This window comes from Crotalus tigris, unplaced genomic scaffold (assembly GCF_016545835.1).
Source record: "Crotalus tigris isolate CLP2741 ecotype Arizona unplaced genomic scaffold, ASM1654583v1 scf7180000024376.1991246, whole genome shotgun sequence".
Lineage (NCBI taxonomy): Eukaryota > Metazoa > Chordata > Lepidosauria > Squamata > Viperidae > Crotalus > Crotalus tigris.
Window position 1 is genome coordinate 1,441,200 of NW_024100546.1, and position 19,921 is coordinate 1,461,120.

General features: G+C 38.8%; 1 protein-coding gene across 7 annotated transcripts in view; it reads right to left on the reverse strand.

Annotated features, from left to right (window-relative positions):
- The window catches only part of PLA2R1 (phospholipase A2 receptor 1), an 83,950-nt gene that overhangs the window by 9,641 nt on the left and 54,388 nt on the right, over positions 1-19,921 (reverse strand). For all 7 annotated transcript variants that reach the window (XM_039328428.1, XM_039328426.1, XM_039328425.1 and 4 more), the window contains 6 exons: positions 19,573-19,676; positions 12,965-13,104; positions 8,977-9,094; positions 5,629-5,750; positions 3,996-4,134; positions 1,740-1,978 (listed from right to left, as the gene is read on the reverse strand). In XM_039328428.1, coding sequence (XP_039184362.1) covers positions 1,740-1,978; positions 3,996-4,134; positions 5,629-5,750; positions 8,977-9,094; positions 12,965-13,104; positions 19,573-19,676 — 862 coding nt within the window. The remainder of the gene's footprint in view (positions 1-1,739; positions 1,979-3,995; positions 4,135-5,628; positions 5,751-8,976; positions 9,095-12,964; positions 13,105-19,572; positions 19,677-19,921) is intronic.

Genomic DNA, 19,921 nt, shown 5'->3' on the forward strand with positions numbered 1-19,921 from the left:
ACTGGATTATATGGATGGCATGCCTATTTAATTTATAACAAGAAGGTGGATAGGGCTTTTAAGTCTCATATTTTAAGAATTTCTTTACTTCGAGTTTGGAAGAAATATTATAGAATAGACTCAAGAATTCCATTATGGGCTATCCCAGGGCATGCAATAGAAGGAATAAGGAAAGGAGTGAAGATGGATAGTATTTCTTATAAACAATTACTTAATTGGGATGGGAAGAATTGGCAATTAAAACATATAGATGAATTAGCACAAGAAAATATTATTTATTCGTGGTTTCAGTATAGACAATTATTGGAAAGGTGGAAGATAGATTATAAAGTGGGTTTGATTAGAGAGGATGAAAACTTGCTGAAACAAATTAAAGATCAAAGTCGAACTCACATAAAAAGAATTTATGGTGTATTAGTGGAATTGGATTCAGAAACAGAATTAGTTAAAGATTGCATGGTCAAATGGGCTCAAAATTTTGATGAGCCGGTTTTATTAGAAACATGGGAGATAATTTGGGTGAGGAATGTTAAATTTACGCAAGCTCAAAATTTACGGGAAAACTTTTATAAAATGTTTTATAGATGGCACCTTGATCCACAAAAGATGTCTCGTATATATTCAAATTTGCAATCTAAATGTTGGAGATGTGGTTGTCTGGATGCAACGTATTATCATATTTGTTGGTCATGTAAAAGCATAAAAGTTTTTGGGATAAAGATATGGTGGAATATTCAAAAAAATTTTAATAGAAGGATAAAATTCACTCCACAATTGTTTTTGTTAGGTATTATTATTGATTGTGATGATAAAGAAATTATTTTAATGTTAAATTTAATCACAGTGGCAAGGTTGTTGATAGGACAATATTGGAAGAAGGAATTTTTGCCTACTTTGGAGAAATGGTTTTTTAAAGTTTCTTACTTATCTGAAATGGCAAAAATTTTGGCTTATTTGAAAGATCAATCGCAAGAGAAATATTTCTTGGAGTGGAAAAGATGGATAAACTTTATACAGTATAAGTATGATATTAAAAGATATTATTTAGCTTTTGAATAATTTATGTTTAAAGTTTAAGATAATAAGTATTTTTATTATATATATATATTGGACTTAAAATACTTAAAATTTGTTTTTTTTTAATGTAATATTTGTTTGAGGTTTATTTAAGTTTAAATGTTTTGCATTTTTTAATTTTAGTTAACCCTGTATTCAGCTCTGGGAAGACAGGGGGAGGGTTTCTGGGAGGGTAGGGAGGTAGTGGGAGAGGGATTTTATTGTAAAATTGCAAAAAATTTTAATAAAAAAACAAAACAAAACTGGGAAGCCTCCGCCTGGTGCCAGTGATTCTGTGCATGGACGATCCTCCCATGGCTGCCTGCCCATTCCGTCCCACCATCACTTGGCTTGCCCATGGCGGGGCAGGTGGCCGCACGGCATTGGGATCGCCTGCCTCCCCCCCTCTGCCTCTGCCGACGCACATCAGGATTACCTGCCTCCCCCAGGTGGGTCGCAGACTTGGACTTACCTGTGCTGTGTGAGCAGCAGTTGCTACCGGACACCATCAGCCCCCCCCGCACTCACCGCCTCCTGTGCTGGCCATGCCTCCCTCCCAGGGCTGATGATGATCTTAACTGGGGCTTATTTTGGGGGTAGGGCTTATATTAGGAGCACACTAAAAATCAGGCTAGGGCTTATTTTCTGGTTGGATCTTATTTTTGAGGAAACACGGTACCTACATCTGAAGTGAACAATCCAATCCAGTGAGCGTAACCCACTCGATTTATTATTACGGTAAGGAAAGCTTGATGGTAGTAGTCTGTAATGCTGACCAATTCAGCCCCATTTTTTTTGCACATTTGTGAAGCCATGTTCCAAGTCATACTGCCATTGATCAATGTATATGTACTATTTGCATATTCTAAAGTATCCGGGATTGGGTACATCACCGAAGGATCAATGATGTGTCTAGAAGTATCTGTGATGGAGAAAATCAAGAGTCTTTTGAAAAAAAAATAATAAACTTAACATTAAGACACCGAACATTTTCAAACAAGCTATAGCCATCTCTGAAAGAAATATAAATGATAAGTATTGCAAACTATTAGAGTTGTGAGAGGACAGGGGATGGTGGTGTCTGCCTCTTTAAGACCTCTCCCCAGACAAGCTGCTTAGCAAAGAGCTGCAATAAAAGCCCTGCAGCAAAGCTGCCAGGTGTGTTGTGTTGGTTGTGGTCATTGGTGTGCTAGTTTTGGAGAAGCAGTGGGTTCAGAAGGGCTCGGGGAGTGAGAAGGGTTGTGAATTTTCTAACTCTAATAGGAAACTAGAAGCAACCTAAGGGAAAAGGAGAATTGGAGAAGCTCACTCTTGATAGTAAAACAGCTTCTTGGATGAGAAGCAGACCTTCCCAGTAGATCTAGGAAGATTGTGTAATCAAACTGGGACTACTACCCAAGGATCTGCTGGTGTCTGGATCTGGGTGGCTATGAGCTGTGATGGCACAGTAGTTAGAATGCAGTATTGCAAGCTAATTCTGCCAACTGCCAACAGTTTGGCAGTTTGAGTCTCCCAGGCTCCAGGTTGATTCAGCCTTCCATCTTCCTGAGGTCGGTAAAATGACCCAGATTGTTGGGGCAAGATGCTGACTCTGTAAACCACTTAGAGATGGCTGTAAAGCACTGTGAAGTAGTATATCAGTCTAAGTGCTATTGCTGTTGCTAAAACAAGGAGTGGGGCCATCTAGAGTTTGCGGAGTCCATTGAATTGACTATTGAAAAAAGAACCCTATGACAAGGCTTATAAAATAAGCCAAGAGGTAAATGAATACTATTGCTTGTCAACCTTCTCCAGACCAGTATTCTCCAGAAGTGCTGAATAATCCTTGCAACAAGAGGAGCTTGTGGAAGAATGCCACTCGTTTCCTGGCCCCTGCAAGCCTGCCCATGCTCAATTGCACCTGGCTCTGACGCCTGTCAGCCTGCCTGGCTCAGAAGACTCTGTGGGCAGCTTTCACCCATCCATCTGCAGCTTTCACCTGCTTGCCTAGAACTTTGGTCACATGAGATCCTTTCTTAATGAGCTGTGAAGTTTTTGGGTTACAGTGCCAACCGAGACAGTTGAGACTGCCATCACCATGTGATGCAATGTAACATCCTGCTATATGACCACATCACTTAGCAATGAAAATTCTAGTCTCAATTGCTATTAAAATCTGATGACTACCTGAACTTTGAAAGATCCCTGCCTATATATAGCAGGAAGAACACCAAATCACCTACAAGGGTACTCAAATTTATGCAGCTACCATATTCATTGTTCCCTTATCTTTAATCTGTAAACAATGGCTTATAAATAGTTGGTAAGCATTCTCATTTGCAGAAAGATAACACGATTCTTATAGTTTTTTTGTACTCTCTTGTCTCATTTTCATCTATTTATTCTTGTCATCAGGCAGAATAATTTCTTCCCCAATACCACAGTAATTCAGAATTTTGTATAATTTTTCTAAAAATTGCTTAATCAATTATCACCATTCACCAACGTGTACCATTGAACAGTTGCCCGTTTCTCATTATGGTGTAAGAGTATATATTGAACTAGCAGCAACAACCACACATAAAAGCCCCATCCCAGAAATAGATACAGTATCTTCCATCCTATCTGTAAGGGGAATCCCTCCGCACATAAACCTATATAAAGCATCAGAACTGAAATAGAAGTATTCACTGTCTTAAAGTAGATCTTTTGTGAATTGGAACTCTGTACAGCTTTAAATCAGTGTCTCTCAACCTTGACAACTTTAAGATGGGTGAACTTCAACTCCCAGAATTCCTCAGCTAGCCTGGATGGTCTTAAAGTTGGCGAGGCTGAGAAACACTACTTTAGCTCAAGGATAATTGCTGGATGGGTCATTTAGGTAGTAGATTTCATACAACATACAAAAGAGATTATAAAGTTTAACATATTTTTATATAAATAAGGTTATAACAATTTACCTTGAACTTTCTGGCAGACAAACCCATTTTTGTTCTCACAGCTTTCAAGGTACCACTTTCCCATTAAACTGAAACTTGGATTATTTAATATTGAGGTACATAGGACATCTTTTTTTTCAGTATCACCAATGTAATGATTCTGAAATTAATATATTGGGATAGGAATCAGTAGGAAAAGTCATAGACAAATTTTAAAATAAAACTGATAATCAAAGCATACATAAAAGAAAAATGGGAAATACCACAAAACACTGTACTACAGCTTTTTTCATTCCCCCTCCTCCCAGCTTTTTGGTCCCCTCAATTCACTGCCTTTCCAACAATCAATATGCACTGTTATTGGCTGCACTGCCCCTTTTCATTAGAGTTTTCTATGTTCTGCAATATTTTTAGAATTTTTTAAAAAATCTCAGTAAAACACATTGCAATATTTTAGCATAAGAGAGTGATACAGAAATAGAGTAAATAACACAGATAATAAAACTCATGTCATATTCTTATTGTTGATCTGTGCATGCAATGATGTATTCTTTGTTATTAGAAACACTTGATAGAATTGTTAGCAAATAGGAAATATTTAATTATGTTTACCCATAAAAAATTCCAATCAAACCTTTCTTTTGAGAGAGAGAATGAGAAACATACAGTTTTGCAGCAACAATTTTCTTGGGATTTTCCTTTGAGTTCTTGAAATGATCTTAGGTGAACCAAGACTATACATTACATGTAATTTCCTTTCACTGACAGAGTTTATGTTTGAATAATGAATAGGAGAGCTACCAAAGGACATCACTTTATTACTGAATTCATGAAATAATCTCTGGAAAGCAGAATTCATCAACAAGATCCCGGAATTCTAGTTTTGATTTTCTTCTTTGCTTATGTTAGAACTGCGCTATCAAATTCACTGATATTATGAACATTTTTGTCCTTTTCATAGTGCTATCCAAATTCAAATGGAGGAGGCTTGGAAGCCCCCATCTTACTGATAGTTCAGCATTCTATGGTTGTGCAAAGTGTTTAAAATATGTACTTCACAAAACTCCTTACACTGGACAAAGCATGTCTCATAGAAGCTTTAAAGGAGCTTCATCATCTCTGAGACTCATACAGCTGCTTTGAAAGGTGCTCCCATCTTCCTCTGCATGTGTGTGCAAGCCCAGTAATTTCATCTAATTGATGTGTTGCACATGCACACAGACATCCTTTGAAATAGCCCTGTGAACTTTGCAAATGACGTAATTGCTTTAATACTTTGGAGATGCTTTATTTGCACTAATCTAGTTTGCAAAGCACCAGAGTTGGATGCTGGATATGATTCAAAATGGATAAATCAAACACGTTTTAGACCACTGGCTAGACTGGGAATTAAGAAAAAAAATCCAAGAAGAAGGCAGACTATTTCCATAACACTTATAGCAAATGAACTTGATTCAAGAGCATTTTTATCTTTACCATTTTAATGAACTCTTGGTTATTCCTGATTAATATCTTCTTCAGGAAAGAGTTTTCTTTTTTTCATATTTTCTCCAGCCTTTCCCCTCCTCCTTCTATCTATGTAGGAAATACATTCATTATAAATACAATATAGGGTACAAAAAAGGTACAAAAAAGTAAGACTACATTGCCTTACCTGTGCTGGAAACCAGTTGGCATATTCCATTTGTTGTCCATTAAGCCATTTTTCATAACTATCACTCTGCAGACCAATCCAGACATTAGATTTATGTCCAAGTAAGTTCATTGCAATGAAAGCTAGAAAAGAAAACTAGAATTCAGAAACCTAAGGTCTGCTAAATCATCATTTTCAAATTAATAGTGATTGAAATTACACGAGATGAAAAGTAAGAAATGGATTTCCGGTTCCGGATCGCGGCGCTCGCAGCTGTGCAAGGAGATGGCTCTCCTTGCCAGCTGATTCTCCGTTGCCGGTAGACCCTTAATTGGGTCGAAAAGCCGCCTTGGAGGGGCGGCTACCAGTGAGGAGGTTCTCATCGTCCTTGGGAGAGCAGCAGCTTCTTCCAGGGACCGAGATTGCTCCTTTGGGCCGACGGTGGAAAGAACGGCCAGTAAAATGGCCGTTCATCTAGCTGCTGCAACCAGAAGTCAGAAGAACATTTAAGCACAGGAACCACCATGGTTGAGCCAGATGAGACTTTTTTTTCTCCCTCTCTTGGGTTTCTTTTTTTTTTATCCCTGTAAAGAGCATTTTTGAAATGATTTCCCTACTCTAAGAAGGCGACGTTTGTGAGTGTGGGGAAAAGAAGCTTAAATGGACTGAATTAATTTAAAGTGATTTTTTTTTCCTATTTTTATTTTTTTTCCCTTCACTTTGGGGTCTTGGAAAATTTTGTGAATATTGAATCTGTTATTGGACTTGAATGCTTCTTTTTTCTGTGTTTCCTGATCTTGTTTATGAGATTCCTGGTCTCTGGGAGAAAATTTTACATTGTACTGAGGACACCTTGTGGAAAAAGTTAAAAGTGCAACTTTCTCTTTTGCGGATTGGACTGACCTTGACTTTCAGATTATCATAAAAGGGAAAATACAAAGAAAATTAACAGCTGTACTGGTGGGGGTGGATACTGATTAGATGTTCTCTGAACACAGCCTCTACTAAATGATACAGACTGTTTTTGATTATCTTTGAAATGGAGCAACCCTTGGTTCAACTTGACTATAAACTTATACTGGAAAAACTTTATGAAGCTACTGATGAAATACATTTGCAAATAAAAGAATTTACGATGGAAATAAAAAATAGAAATCCTGCTTTGAACTTACAAACTGACTCCCAGACTCTGTCTGAGCACTCTATGGACCAAGAAACAACAGAAGCGGGATTAACTAAAGGTAAAGAAGATTCCATTTTACTTCATACGCAGGCTGATGAGATCTCTGAGGAATTAAAAAGGACTGTAATTAAACCACTTGCAACCCTAAAATTAACAGAAATGGACAGACAAACCCAACGAACTGAGAACGATGCTAGCTTGGATAAACAACTATTAGCTACAAAATTGGACGTAATTGAGCTAGCCACTCAACAGTTTCAAACGTGGAGATTGGACTTTGTCAAACAACAAGGGATTATTTACAAAGGAGCTAGGTTTCTAAAACAGAAAAGAAGACGTCTCTGTTTGATTCAAAGGACACTACAAGACATGAAAAATGACTTGCTTATTGATATAGTGACATTGTTATGGAAACCTGTTTGGCATAAAAGGAAAGCTAGAATAAGATTTAAGAATGGGATTGAAGATTTTATGTAATGATTTTAAAAGGCTTACTAGATATGGATTGATTTATGGCTTATGACAGTTAAATAAGATGTTAGATTGAATAAAAATTAATTAAAGGTCTGAACTTAATAATGTGTTTGTCTACGTATTAATATGTTTTGGATATAGTAACTTTGAGGACGTTAAAGAAATGTGATACTGATATTGAGGGATTGATTGTTAAATTATAAAGTATAATAGAAATAGAAAGGTTTTTTTTTTACTTTTTCTGTTTTGTTCGTTTTTTTTCTTTGTTCTTTTTCTTTTCTGATATGAACTAATATACTTTTTATATATATACATTAGAACTGATAGTTACTTTGTAATGGAAGAAGAATAGGGAAAAATAAGAATTGATATTAATAAATGTTTATTGAATATGTTAAGGAAAAAGGTAATGGGGAGACTCCCGAAATGTTAACTATGTACTTAGATTAGAAATATGGAATATAGTAATTGAAATAAGTAAACTTCATACAGGATCTGGGTTTGTGGATCTATTTAGATGAAAGGTTATTGAGGATTGATAGGATTGATCTAGTTGTATTGAAATATATCAATTTGAATATAATATGTTATTAGACGGAAAAGAGAGGTTTTTTTAAATGATTTAATCTGAATTTTATGAATATGACTTTGTTGTGTGGATAATTGATTGCCCTGCCACCACGTTGTTTCGTAAGCACTTGTCTGTAAAATGAAAAAAACAATAAAACTTGTTTGTTTTTTTTTAAAGTAAGAAATGCAGGCTGATACAACTTTTGGGGAAATCCAAAGTATCAATCTGAAAAGTTAGTTATCAAAGCCTCCTTTGGTTAGAATTACCATGGCCAGCTGCTAAAAAAGAACCTCAAACATTTAAAAAAGAACCTCAAACATACATGCCTTTTCAAGGTAAGCAGCATTGTATAAAGCAGAATACACTATACAGCCAATATAATTTGATCCTCATTCATTCTCTTTACATGTCCAAACCATCTCAAATGAGGATTTCCATGCTATTTCATTCCACACTCCTTATCTTTTAGTGTTTTATTTTGTCACTGACTGCAAAGTTCTTTAAGAATTCTATGGAAATGCCACTATGCTTTCCAGGTTAGAGAAGAAAATAGGTATCTAGGTTGAGGTCCCAGGAAATAGTTTTAGCTCTAATAGTTATCGAGGGGAGGTCTTAAATCCCAGGAAATGAGTTTAAATCTTCCCAGTACAAAGAGGTAGGAATTTATCCAAAGTTAAATAACTCTATAAAATGCAAATATATATGTGTTTTATAGCATTACTTACTTCTTTCATAGTTAAAACCAACTTATAACTGAAATGTAATACTTTTGGCTCTGTCTAAATGTTGAACAACGATATTTTACAGCCAATTGCAAGTGGTAAAGCTATTTTTTTTCTGATAGAAAATTATATCTAGTCTTCTATCAAGGATAATAAATATTCAATTGCAAGACATAAATTCACAATAGAAAACTTAGTCAAGAATTTAAGTAGCCTTATTTTGGATCCTCTCACTTTTCCTCGTATAATATCCAATACAGCTGTTGGATAAGTCCTACAAAATCTTATTATGCTTAAGGCCCAGAGGCTTAAATATAAATAGATATTAGAGGTGGTCTTAGTAATAAAATAAAATATGGAATATTTGTAAGAAGCATATTTATAATATTTTGATAAAGGTGTAACACACAGTATGGTACCTTGTTCAACTTCATTTTCAACTGACACAAGTGATGCATCATAGTAGCTGCAGGTTTTTTGAGCGGAATGCCAACTTTTTAAATGGGCTGAATCCTTTGGAATCTGCACCAGGAAACACTGTTTACAGAAAGAAAGATTGAATTGGGTGTTTAAGATAGCTACGAGTCACTCAAATAAAATTTTATTTGCAAAACTGGATAGGGGTAGGTTTGGAAAGAATGAAGAAGCTGAGTTAAAAGAAATGATAGACCATGCTTCTTGTTTAACACATTAATTGGAAAAGAGAAAAAGAAAAATAAACTACAATTTATAAATAGAATGGCAATTGAGAACACTCAGGAAGATAATCAGATTTTTTTTTAAAAAAAGACAGTTTTCTAGTGAAACATCAGATGGACACTGATTGATGGGGACCAGAGAATCAAGTTGGACTCCTGAGAGACTGTAGTACAGGTGGTCCTTGACTTAACAACAGTTCATTTAGTGAACATTCAATTACAACGGAACTGAAAAAAGTGACTTATGACCATTTTTTATTCCACCATTGCAGCATCCCCATGGTTAAGTGATCAAAATTCAGATGCTTGGTAACTGACTCATATTTATGGCAGTTGCAGTGTCCTGGGCTCATATGAGCCCCTTTTGTGGCCTTCTGACAAGCAAAGTCAATGGAGAAGACAGATTCACTTAACAACCAAGTTACTAATTTAACAACTGCAGTGATTAACTTAACAACTGTGGCAAGAAAGGTCATAAAATGGGGGAAAGTCACTTAACAAATGTCTCACTTAGCAACAAAAAATTTGGGGTCAATTGTGGTCATAAGTTCTGTATAGCAGAAGAAAACTTGACTATGTTGCTGGGTATGGTACTATTAACTGCTGTCTGTCTCTAAGACCACAAAGGCAGGAGGGGAAAGGTAAAGATAAATGGGATCACATTTATTTTCACATTGCTTTTAGCATTAACTTTAATAAAAACGTATTCAAAATTAGGTTACATCAAAGAGTAAGTGTGAATTTTCATTAGTAATGATCATAAGAGATGCACATCTTACTCTATAAAATATACTCCTCTATTACTCCTTTATTATATCAAATAACAAAAATTGCATTTGCTAGAATGATAAATATTGCCAAGGTGCAACTAAAAGCTAAGCTCTCTATTGCTCTTTTGAATATAACCCACATAGCAACAAGTAAAAATCAGAAATAATTAAAGTTAATGAAAAAGGATCCACCATAGTTTAGCACAGCATTATCCCACATGGATACTATATGGGTATCTTGTTGGATTTAGAAAGGAATAATTGTATTACTCTACATCCCTGCCTTGCTTTAATGTTCAAGATCTACAATTACTTGATTATAGATTCTAAGGAGATGTTCTTTAAAAAAATCAGAAAGTGGTTGCTTCAAGGGTGTTCCTGAAGGTTCCTAGTTGCATGTTTTTGATTACACATCAGCTGCTACTATTTCCTGACCTGCGTTCTTGTACCATTTCCTGAACTTGTTTTCTATATTCTAGTGTTCTCTCTTGCTGTTTATTCTATCCTTTACCACATTAAGCCAAATATACTGTATTCTCTTCTCCTGACAGTAATATTCTTTCTGAGTATCTGCTCTGAGTATCTGCAGTTTTATAACTGCACATATTCTTTTTAAAAATGTATAAGATTCATAAAGAAAAGATGTATTCTAGCAACACCAGAAGGCAGATCATGTTGAGTGAAAGATACGTACAAAAGCAGAAAATGAAATCAGGGAATTTCATAAAATATTTAAGTCACAGAACTAATCTTATCCCTGCTTTTCTAATCCATTTCTTTTCATTGGTCTAATGTTCAGGTGATATTTCATAGACCTGTTGGGAAAATTGGAGGAGGGAACATTATGTTTGTCCCCTTGAGTTGTACAAAAATAAAAAGGCAGGATATAAATTCAATAAACATACAAGCAAACATATCCAATGATGATGAGCCTCCAGGTTACTAATTTAAGAAATTAATTAAACCATAGTCTAATTATCTGGTAAAATCCCTGATATTTTGTCAGCAACTGTGACTGGCCACTTCGATTCACTATATCACATAACATTCTAAACCATGGATTAAAAACTAAAATAACAGTGTTCACTGCATGAACTGAAACAAAACTAAACAAGAGAATTTTGGCTTAGCATCACACTTGGGAACTCAGTCAAAATCTTTAGCTGAAGAAAACACACACAAAAAATGGGACATGTATTAGGTTCGTAATCTCATCTGAAGGATTACACGGTTTACAAATTTTGGGAAATTATCGGCCTTTGAGATAAAATGTGTTAATTCTTACATATTTTGATTAGATGAATTAGAAAACAGGTGATAAATGTGCTGGTTGGCTAAAGTTTTCAAGATATTTCACAATAAAGATTTATACACAGGCGAGTATATTTGCCAACAAGGGAGGGGGGTGTCTAATGATCATGGTACCTCGTAACTTCTCAACAAAGTACGGTAAAACAATGAAAATGGTACCACATGGAAGTGTATAAATTTAGTTTCACTTTGAGACTAAAGGTTATCACCTAACTGTAATTTATTGTTCTTTTATTACAAGGTACATTTGTCTGGGTCAGATCTACGCATGATACAGTTATATCTGGTGGCTTGTGAAAGTGTTATTGCATAACATTTCCCAGGAACAGTTGCGTGATATTTTCCCTCAGAAGCCAAGATGCCACAAAACTGTGTAAGCAGTGCAGATAACTTCTGCTACATTTGTGGAAAGGTTACATTTGCATCTCAAAAGTGCAGTATGACGGCAGTGATAAAAAAAGTCATATCACGTATATTTTGGATGCAAAATAGGGGATCAGGACAAGAGTTGGGCCCCTTAATATTGTTGTATTACCGGTAGATGTGCAACTTATCTGCATCATTGGCTAAACAAGAAGAAAAAGCCCATGCCTTTTGCAGTTCCAATGGTGTGGAGGGTTGCATCAATCATAGTAGCGGCTGCTATTTTTGCATGGTTCCCCCAATTGCAAAAAGGATCAAAGGAAAGAAGAAGTGGACCATGAAATAGCCAAACATTCCATCCATACTGCGTCCTGTTCCCCAGGGTGAGGACTTGCCAATTCCAGATCCACCAGAATCCTACTCTCTAGACTCAGATGATGATGAAGACAATGAACAGGATGGAGCTGATTCAGGGCTGTTGAGTCAGTGGACCCAAACTTTAGCCCACCGTATGCTCCTCCTGAACCACATCTAATTTCACAGAGTGAACTAAATGATCTGGTCAAGGATTAGAAATTACCTAAGGCTAAGGTAGAGCTACTGGGCTCCAGATTACAACAATAGAACCTTGTTGTTTAATCTGATGTTAGAGCTTGTCAGCTTTTCATGCAAAAAGCATGAAAATGTTACGTGAAAAACCAATAAATGAATGGAAATTTATGTTATTGGTACCAATAAAAAGATAATTTTATAATGATTGGTGTGGCACCATTCTCATTGCTATATCACCATTTTGCAGAAAAATTATGGAAAGGTTGCTGGCCAGCTGACTCACATTTATGACTGTTGAGGTGAGCCAGGGTCATGTGATCACCTTGTGCAACCTTCTGACAAGCAAAGTCAATGGGAAGGCCAGATTCACTTAACAACCGTGTTACTCATTTAACAACCACAGTGATTCACTTAACAACTGTGGCAAGAAAGGTTGTAAATTTGGGGGCAAAATTTACTTAATGTCTCTCTTAGCAACAAAAATGTTGGGCTTAATTGTGACTATAGGTCAAGGACTAGCTGTAATATTAAATTATCACTTTAGAACGAAGCAAATAATTTATTAAATTATTACATATATTTAATAATTTAAATACATAAAGACGTGCTTTTTTTGATTAGCAATGCACCTTTGGCCAACATACTACACTTAGGGTTAAGGTTAGGGTTAAAGTTTGAAACTCTGTAAGGTTTTTCTTTAAACCAGCAAGTACCTTGAATCCAAAGTACAGCCATCCTTTAGGACATGTTCCTTGATATTCTTCTTTCAAAATTTCTCTTTCAGTAATTTGTACATTTTGGCGCTTGCAGATACAAGGTAGAGAAATGGTACAATTTGCAAAGCCCCATTGTCCTAAAGGATGCAATAACATAATTAATAAAATTAAAATTACCCTGTCAGTATGGCATATTCCCTGTAATGGAATGTGTGGATGACCTTGGGGAAAGAGAGGAAAAGATGCTGCCTGGGAAACAATCAGATAACAGAGGCAGGAGCTCCAAGTGGCTTAAAGATCAGAGAAGGAAACATAAGAAGGAACCACCCTAATGGAGCAAGCAATTAAAAGAGCCAGTGGGAGTATATTCCTACCAAGACTGCCTCAAGTGTAATCATCCATACTCCCATAACAGTGAAAATGTAAAGCAACTCTTTCATATTTATTTATATTAATATAGAGGTAGTCCTTGGGTTATGCTGGCAATTGGGACCAAGATTGTTGCCCCTAAGCAATGCAATTGTAAAGCAGGACATCACGTGACCATATCACTTAGCAACAGCAAATTTGGGCACTCCTGGTTGCTGTCACAACCCCAAGATTATGTCATTATGTCATTAATGACCAACAGTTCATTAAGCAGGAGTGGAGGGAATCACCAATAAGGTGGGGGAGGCACTGGGAAGCTTGGCACAGTTTGCATACAAGTTGGGAGAGAGGGGTGGTGCTGCAGTGCAGTGTGAGCACAGGGAGACCGGGAAAAGGAGGCCATGGGTGTGAGTGCAGGGATGTTGGAAAAGGACTTACCACAGCAACTTGTGACTTTCCTTGCCAGCTTCCTGACTGATTTTGCTTGTAGGAACCCGGCAGGGAAGATTGCAAATGGCAATCGTATGACCACAAGGGTGCTGCAACAGTTGGAATTTTGAGGACCACTCTTTCAGCACCATCACATCTTCCCTGAATAAGTGGTTGGTAAGGAAGAAATTCTGTATTGCATTTCCTGACCATCTTTCAAAATGCACACTTCCTAGTGCCCAAGTGTTTTTGTCTCTGTCTTCCTTCAACATATTTGAATTTATTCTAAGATAAATTCATTGTACAGGTGTAAAACATAATTCTTCAAGTGTGGAGATGGCACTGTAAGAATTTGAGTTTCATAAAATGACTTGTCAATAACTATGTTCCCAGATCAGTAGGTAGAGAAGAACAAAGTAAAAGCAAATTACATATCGCACAAACCCTTTCCCAATATTAGATCATTTGACAGGCTAAATCAATTTATAAGAAGTCCTAACTTTTACAAAAGATTATATGGAACAAAAAGAGCTGAACAGGAAGCCAGCACACTGCAAATCAAAGCAGAGATGCTCAGCACCACATCTGTTTTAAATAACATTTTTTGGACCACCCAAAGCTTCCAGGTGTGTGTGCGTGTGTGTGTGCGCGTGTGTGTGTGTGTGAGAGAGAGAGAGAGAGAGAGAGAGAGAGAGAGAACATCTGAAGGACTAGCTGGCTTTGGCATTGGATGATACACCCACAGTATTTCCTTAAAAGTTCAAATATGTTTCTAGTAAAAATCAACAGTCCATTTCGTATAGACAGTGCTACTTGTATTATTTCCTGGGTTCCTCCTGCTGTATAAAATAAAAGCAGTCAATTTTTTAATCAAATCATTTCCAATATGATTGGTGGGAACTGAATGCTGAGCTCCCCTAACCTGAGCAGCCTTAAGTTTACTTTGCAGGAATCCTCCAAGGCAAGTATGGATGATGCCCAAGAAAAATTCAAGAAAGAAAAGTGCAGACAATATTATTCAATGGATATAATTTCTCGTGCCATGTTCAGTACTATAAAAAGTAATAAGATATTCTTGTTGGAATTAAGTGTTTGGAGCACGAAATCTGCATAGTATTTAAAGATTCTACAAATCAATATTCTCAGTTAAAAAATTGTACAATCTGGGAATACTTTTCATGATAACTTCAATTAAATATTTATTTAAATTTATATGGCCACCCTCTTAACATGGAATTCTGTAATTATCAATTAAAAAGCACAATCTAAATTTTTTAAAAATAGTGTACCAAATGTGGAGTGACAATACTTGTACCAGACATTGTTGGAGCTCACCCAACAATGTCTGGTACAAGAACCTGGTTTTCAGTGTCTTTCAAACATTGCAATAGTTAGAAGAATTCTTATCTAAGGCGATAGGCAAAGATAATAATAATAATAGTAGTAAAGTTGGAAGAGACCTTGGAGGTCATCTAGTCCAACCCCCTGCTCGGGCAGGAAACCCTACACCATTTCGGACAAGTGGCTGTCCAGTCTCTTCTTAAAAACTTCCAGTGTTGGAGCATTTACTGCTTCTGGAGGCAAGCTGTTCCACTGATTAATTGTTCTCACTGTCAGGAAGTTTCTCCTTAGTTCTAGGTTGCTTCTCTCCTTGATTAGTTTCCACCCGTTGCTTCTTGTCCTGCCTTCAGGTGCTTTGGAAAATAGCTTAATTCCCTCTTCTTTATGGCAGCCCTGAGATATTGGAATACTGCTATCATGTCCCCCCTTGTCCTTCTCTTCGTTAAACTAGACATACCCAATTCTAGCAACCGTTCCTTATATGTTTTAGCCTCCAGTCCCCTAATCATCTTTGTTGCTCTTCTCTGTACTCTTTCTAGAGTCTCAACATCTTTTTTACATCGTGGTGACCAAAACTGGATGCAGTATTCCAAGTGTGGCCTTACCAAGGCATTGAAGAGTGGTATTAATACTTCACGTGATCTTGATTCTATCCCTCTGTTAATGCAGCCTAGCACTGTGTTGGCCTTTTTGGCAGCTGCAGCACACTGCTGGCTCATATTTAGGTGATTGTCTACTAGGACTCCGAGTCCCTCTCACAGTTACTACTATTGAGCATGGTGCCACCTATGCTGTACTTGTGCATTTGGTTTTTCTTGCCTAAATGTAGAACCTTGCTTTTTTCACCATTGAATTTCATTTTGTTAGTTAGTGCCCAGTGTTCAAGTCTGTCCAGATCCTTCTGTATCTTAAGCCTGTCTTCTGGAGTGTTGGCTATTCCTGCCAGCTTGGTGTCGTCTGCAAATTTGATGAGTTCCCCATCTATCCCTTCATCCAAATCATTGATGAAGATGTTGAAGAGTACTGGGCCCAGAACAGAGCCCTGGGGCACCCCACTACACACTTCCCTCCATATAGATGCAGTTCCATTGAGGACCACTCGCTGAGTACGGCCGGTCAGCCAGCTACGGATCCATCTGGTGGTGGTTCTGTCTACCCCACATTTTTCTATCTTGTCAAGTAGTAGGTTGTGATCTACTTTATCAAATGCCTTACTGAAGTCCAAGTAAATTATGTCCACAGCATTCCTCTGATCCACTAATTTTGTCACTTGGTCAAAGAATGCAGTAAGATTTGTCTGGCATGATCTATTTTTGACAAACCCATGTTGGCTTTTAGTAATGACTTTGTTTGCCTCTAGGTGTTCGTTGATTCGTTGTTTGATTATCTTTTCCAGGATCTTCCCAGGTATTGAGGTCAGGCTGATAGGTCTGTAATTTCCTGGATCCATTTTTTTTCCTTTTTTGAGGATGGGAACTACATCAGCTCTTTTCCAGTCCTCTGGTAGTTCCTCTGTGTTCCAGGATCTTTGAAAAATATAGTTCAGTGGCTCCGATATCACATCTGCCAGTTCCTTGAGAACTCTGGGATGTAATCCATCTGGTCCTGGCGATTTGAACTCATCTAGGCTGGACAGGTGCTCACTAACCATTTTCTTGCCTATCTTAACTTGTGTTTCTGTTTTGTTTTTTATGGCACTATTTTTGATAGGTTTGTCTGTTTTTTCCCTTTGTGTAAAGACAGATGCAAAAATGAGTTAAATAGTTCTGCTTTCTCCCTGTTGCTTGTCACCTTCTTGCCACTTCCACCCACTAATGACCAATCATTTCCTTCACTTTTTTCTTGTTTTTTACATGTTGAAAGAAGCTTTTTTTGTTATTTTTGACTTTGGTCGCAAGCCTTAGTTCATTTTGAGCCTTGGCTTTCTTCACTTCATCTTTGCAGGCTCGGGCTATTTGCTGATATTCTGACTTAGTTATGTTCCCCTCTTTCCACTTTCTATACTTGTCCTTTTTATCTTTCAATTTTATCTTTCAATTCAGGATAAAATAACATAATTAGAGTGGAGATGTGATTTCGATTTAAGGGGTATAGTTACTTCTCCCTTGTCATGGTCGGATCACTTCCTGTTGAGGTTAGATTTCTCGATCCTACTCCCCCACCACAGGGAGGCAGAACCGATTAGGTGGTTCCGCCCCAGGCGTTTAATGGACCCGGAGGGGTTCCAAATAGTGCTTGGGGGTTTTCCTGATTCCCTCCTCCACGAACCGGCTGAATCCTTGGTCGCTACTTGGAATAAGGCGGCATCAGAGGTGTTAGACCGGATCGCGCCTTTGCGACCTCTCCATGATTGTGGATCCCAGAGGGCACCTTGGTTTACCGAGGAGCTATGGGAGATGAAGCGTCAGAAGAGACGTCTAGAGCGACGCTGGAGGGCTAGTAACTCCGAATCCAACCGGACACTTCTAAGAGCCTATATTAGGACTTATTTAGTGGCAATACGAGCGTCTGCAGAATCTCGCCCCGCCGCCCTGTTTAGGGTGACTCGTTCCCTACTTAACGTTCGGGAAGCCGGGGAGCCCTTACAGGGTAGAGCGGAGGAATTTTGGAATTCCTATCAGACAAAATCGCTCGGATTCGGACAGACCTAGACTTCGATTAGGCAGGGCCTTCTGAGATGACTGGGGCAGGTCTTAGCTCAGTTTTATGGGATGAATTTGAGTCTGTGACCGCTGAGGATGTTGACAGAGCGGTGGGAGCAATGAGCGCTCCACTTGTTTATTGGACCCGTGTCCTTCCTGGTTGGTCTCGGCTGCCAAGGAGGTGACACGAGGCTGGCTCCAGGTGTTGATCAATGCTTTGTTGAGGGAGGGGTCTTTCCCGCAATCCTTGAAGGAGGCGGTTGTGAGACCCCTGCTCAAGAAGCCTACCCTGGACTCGGCTGATTTAAATAACTTCCGTCCAGTCTCTAATCTCCCCTTTGTGGGGAAGGTTGTAGAGAGAGTGGTGGCGCTCCAGCTCCGACAGTCTCTGGATGAAGCGGATTATCTAGATCCTTTTCAATCTGGCTTCAGGCCCGGCTTCAGCACAGAAACCGCTTTGGTCGTGCTGATGGATGATCTCTGGCAGGCCCGAGACAGGGGTTATTCCTCTGTCTTGGTGCTACTTGACCTCTCAGCGGCTTTTGATACCATCGATCATGGTATCCTTTTGCGATGACTTGAAGGGGTGGGAGTGGGAGGCACCGTTTTACGGTGGTTCTCCTACCTCTCTGGCCAGTTGCAATCGGTATTGGTGGGAGGGCAGAGGTCAACCCCGAGGCCCCTTGAATGCGGTGTGCCACAGGGGTCGGTCCTCTCCCCCCTCCTATTTAACATTTATATGAAGCCCTGGGTGAGATCATCAGACAGCACTGGGTGAGGCTTCATCAGTATGCTGATGATACCCAGTTATATATCTCCTCCCCGAGCTCTCTCAGTGAAGCGGCCGATGTGATGGGCCGTTGCCTCGAAGCCGTGAGGGTCTGGATGGGGGTTAACAGACTCAGGCTCAATCCTGACAAGACTGAGTGGCTTTGGATGTTGCCTCCCAAGGATCATGTCGACTGTCCAGTGTTGACTCTTGCGGGGAAAAATATATCCCCTTCGGAGCGGGTTCGCAACTTGGGTGTCCTCCTTGATCCACAGCTGAATTTGGAACATCATTTGATGGCTGTGGCTGGGAGGACCTTTGCACAAGTTCGCCTGTTGCACCAGTTGCGACCCTACCTGGACCGGGAGGCTCTCCTTACAGTCACTCATGCCCTTGTCACCTCACGTCTGGACTACTGCAACGCGCTCTACATGGGGCTACCCTTGAAAAGTACAGTTGGTCCAGAATGCAGCCACGCGAGTGATAGTGGGTGTTCCTCGATACACCCACGTTACACCTATCCTCCGTGACCTGCACTGGTTGCCTATTGGTCTCCGGGTCCAATTCAAGGTGTTGGTCATTACCTTTAAAGCCCTATATGGTTCAGGGCCAGGCTATTTGCGAGACCGCCTACTATCTCATAGTTCCCTACGTCCGGTTAGATCCCACAGGCTGGGCCTCCTTCAGGTCCCGTCGGCCAAGCAGTGCCATTTGGCGGGGCCGCGGAGGGCTTTCTTTGTGATGGCGCCCATGTTTTGGAACCAGCTCCCCCCGGAGATTAGGACTGCTCCCACCCTGTTGGTTTTCCGTAAGCTGCTTAAGACCTGGCTTTTCCGGCAGGCCTGGGGTTTATAAAATCTGACCCCTGGATGACTGTTCTTGTACTGTTTGTTTTGTTATGTTTTATGTGTTTTTTATTGTTAGCCGCCCAGAGTCCTCCGGGAGTGGGGCGGCTTATAAATTTTAAAAATAAAAAATAAATAAATAAATTATGGAACCTCACCAAACGTTTCATATAATATTTTGAAATAATAAGAACCACATTCACCATGTACCTGTCTGGGAAGAAATAAAAGCACATTTTGGCCCTTGCGCTGGCTTTGGTCTCTCTTGATCTCCTGCCCAGTTCTGATATGATAATAGTGAGCCATCTGTCCATCTGTAAACAAAATTTAGATTGTATTTATTTATTAGAAATGACTTTTGAAGCTAAGATCACATGATGCAAGCATCCTGCTAGAGCTAAATTTCAGATCACTTTGCTACTTTTTCCAATAGGAAAAACAGATCAGGTATGTGACCACTGTCCCGTGTTGGGCTCTGGATGATCTGGTGCATGGCTGTCATGCAGGCAATGAACTCCTAAGCTACATCAGACACCGCTCCCAAAGGAAGGCAAGTTGA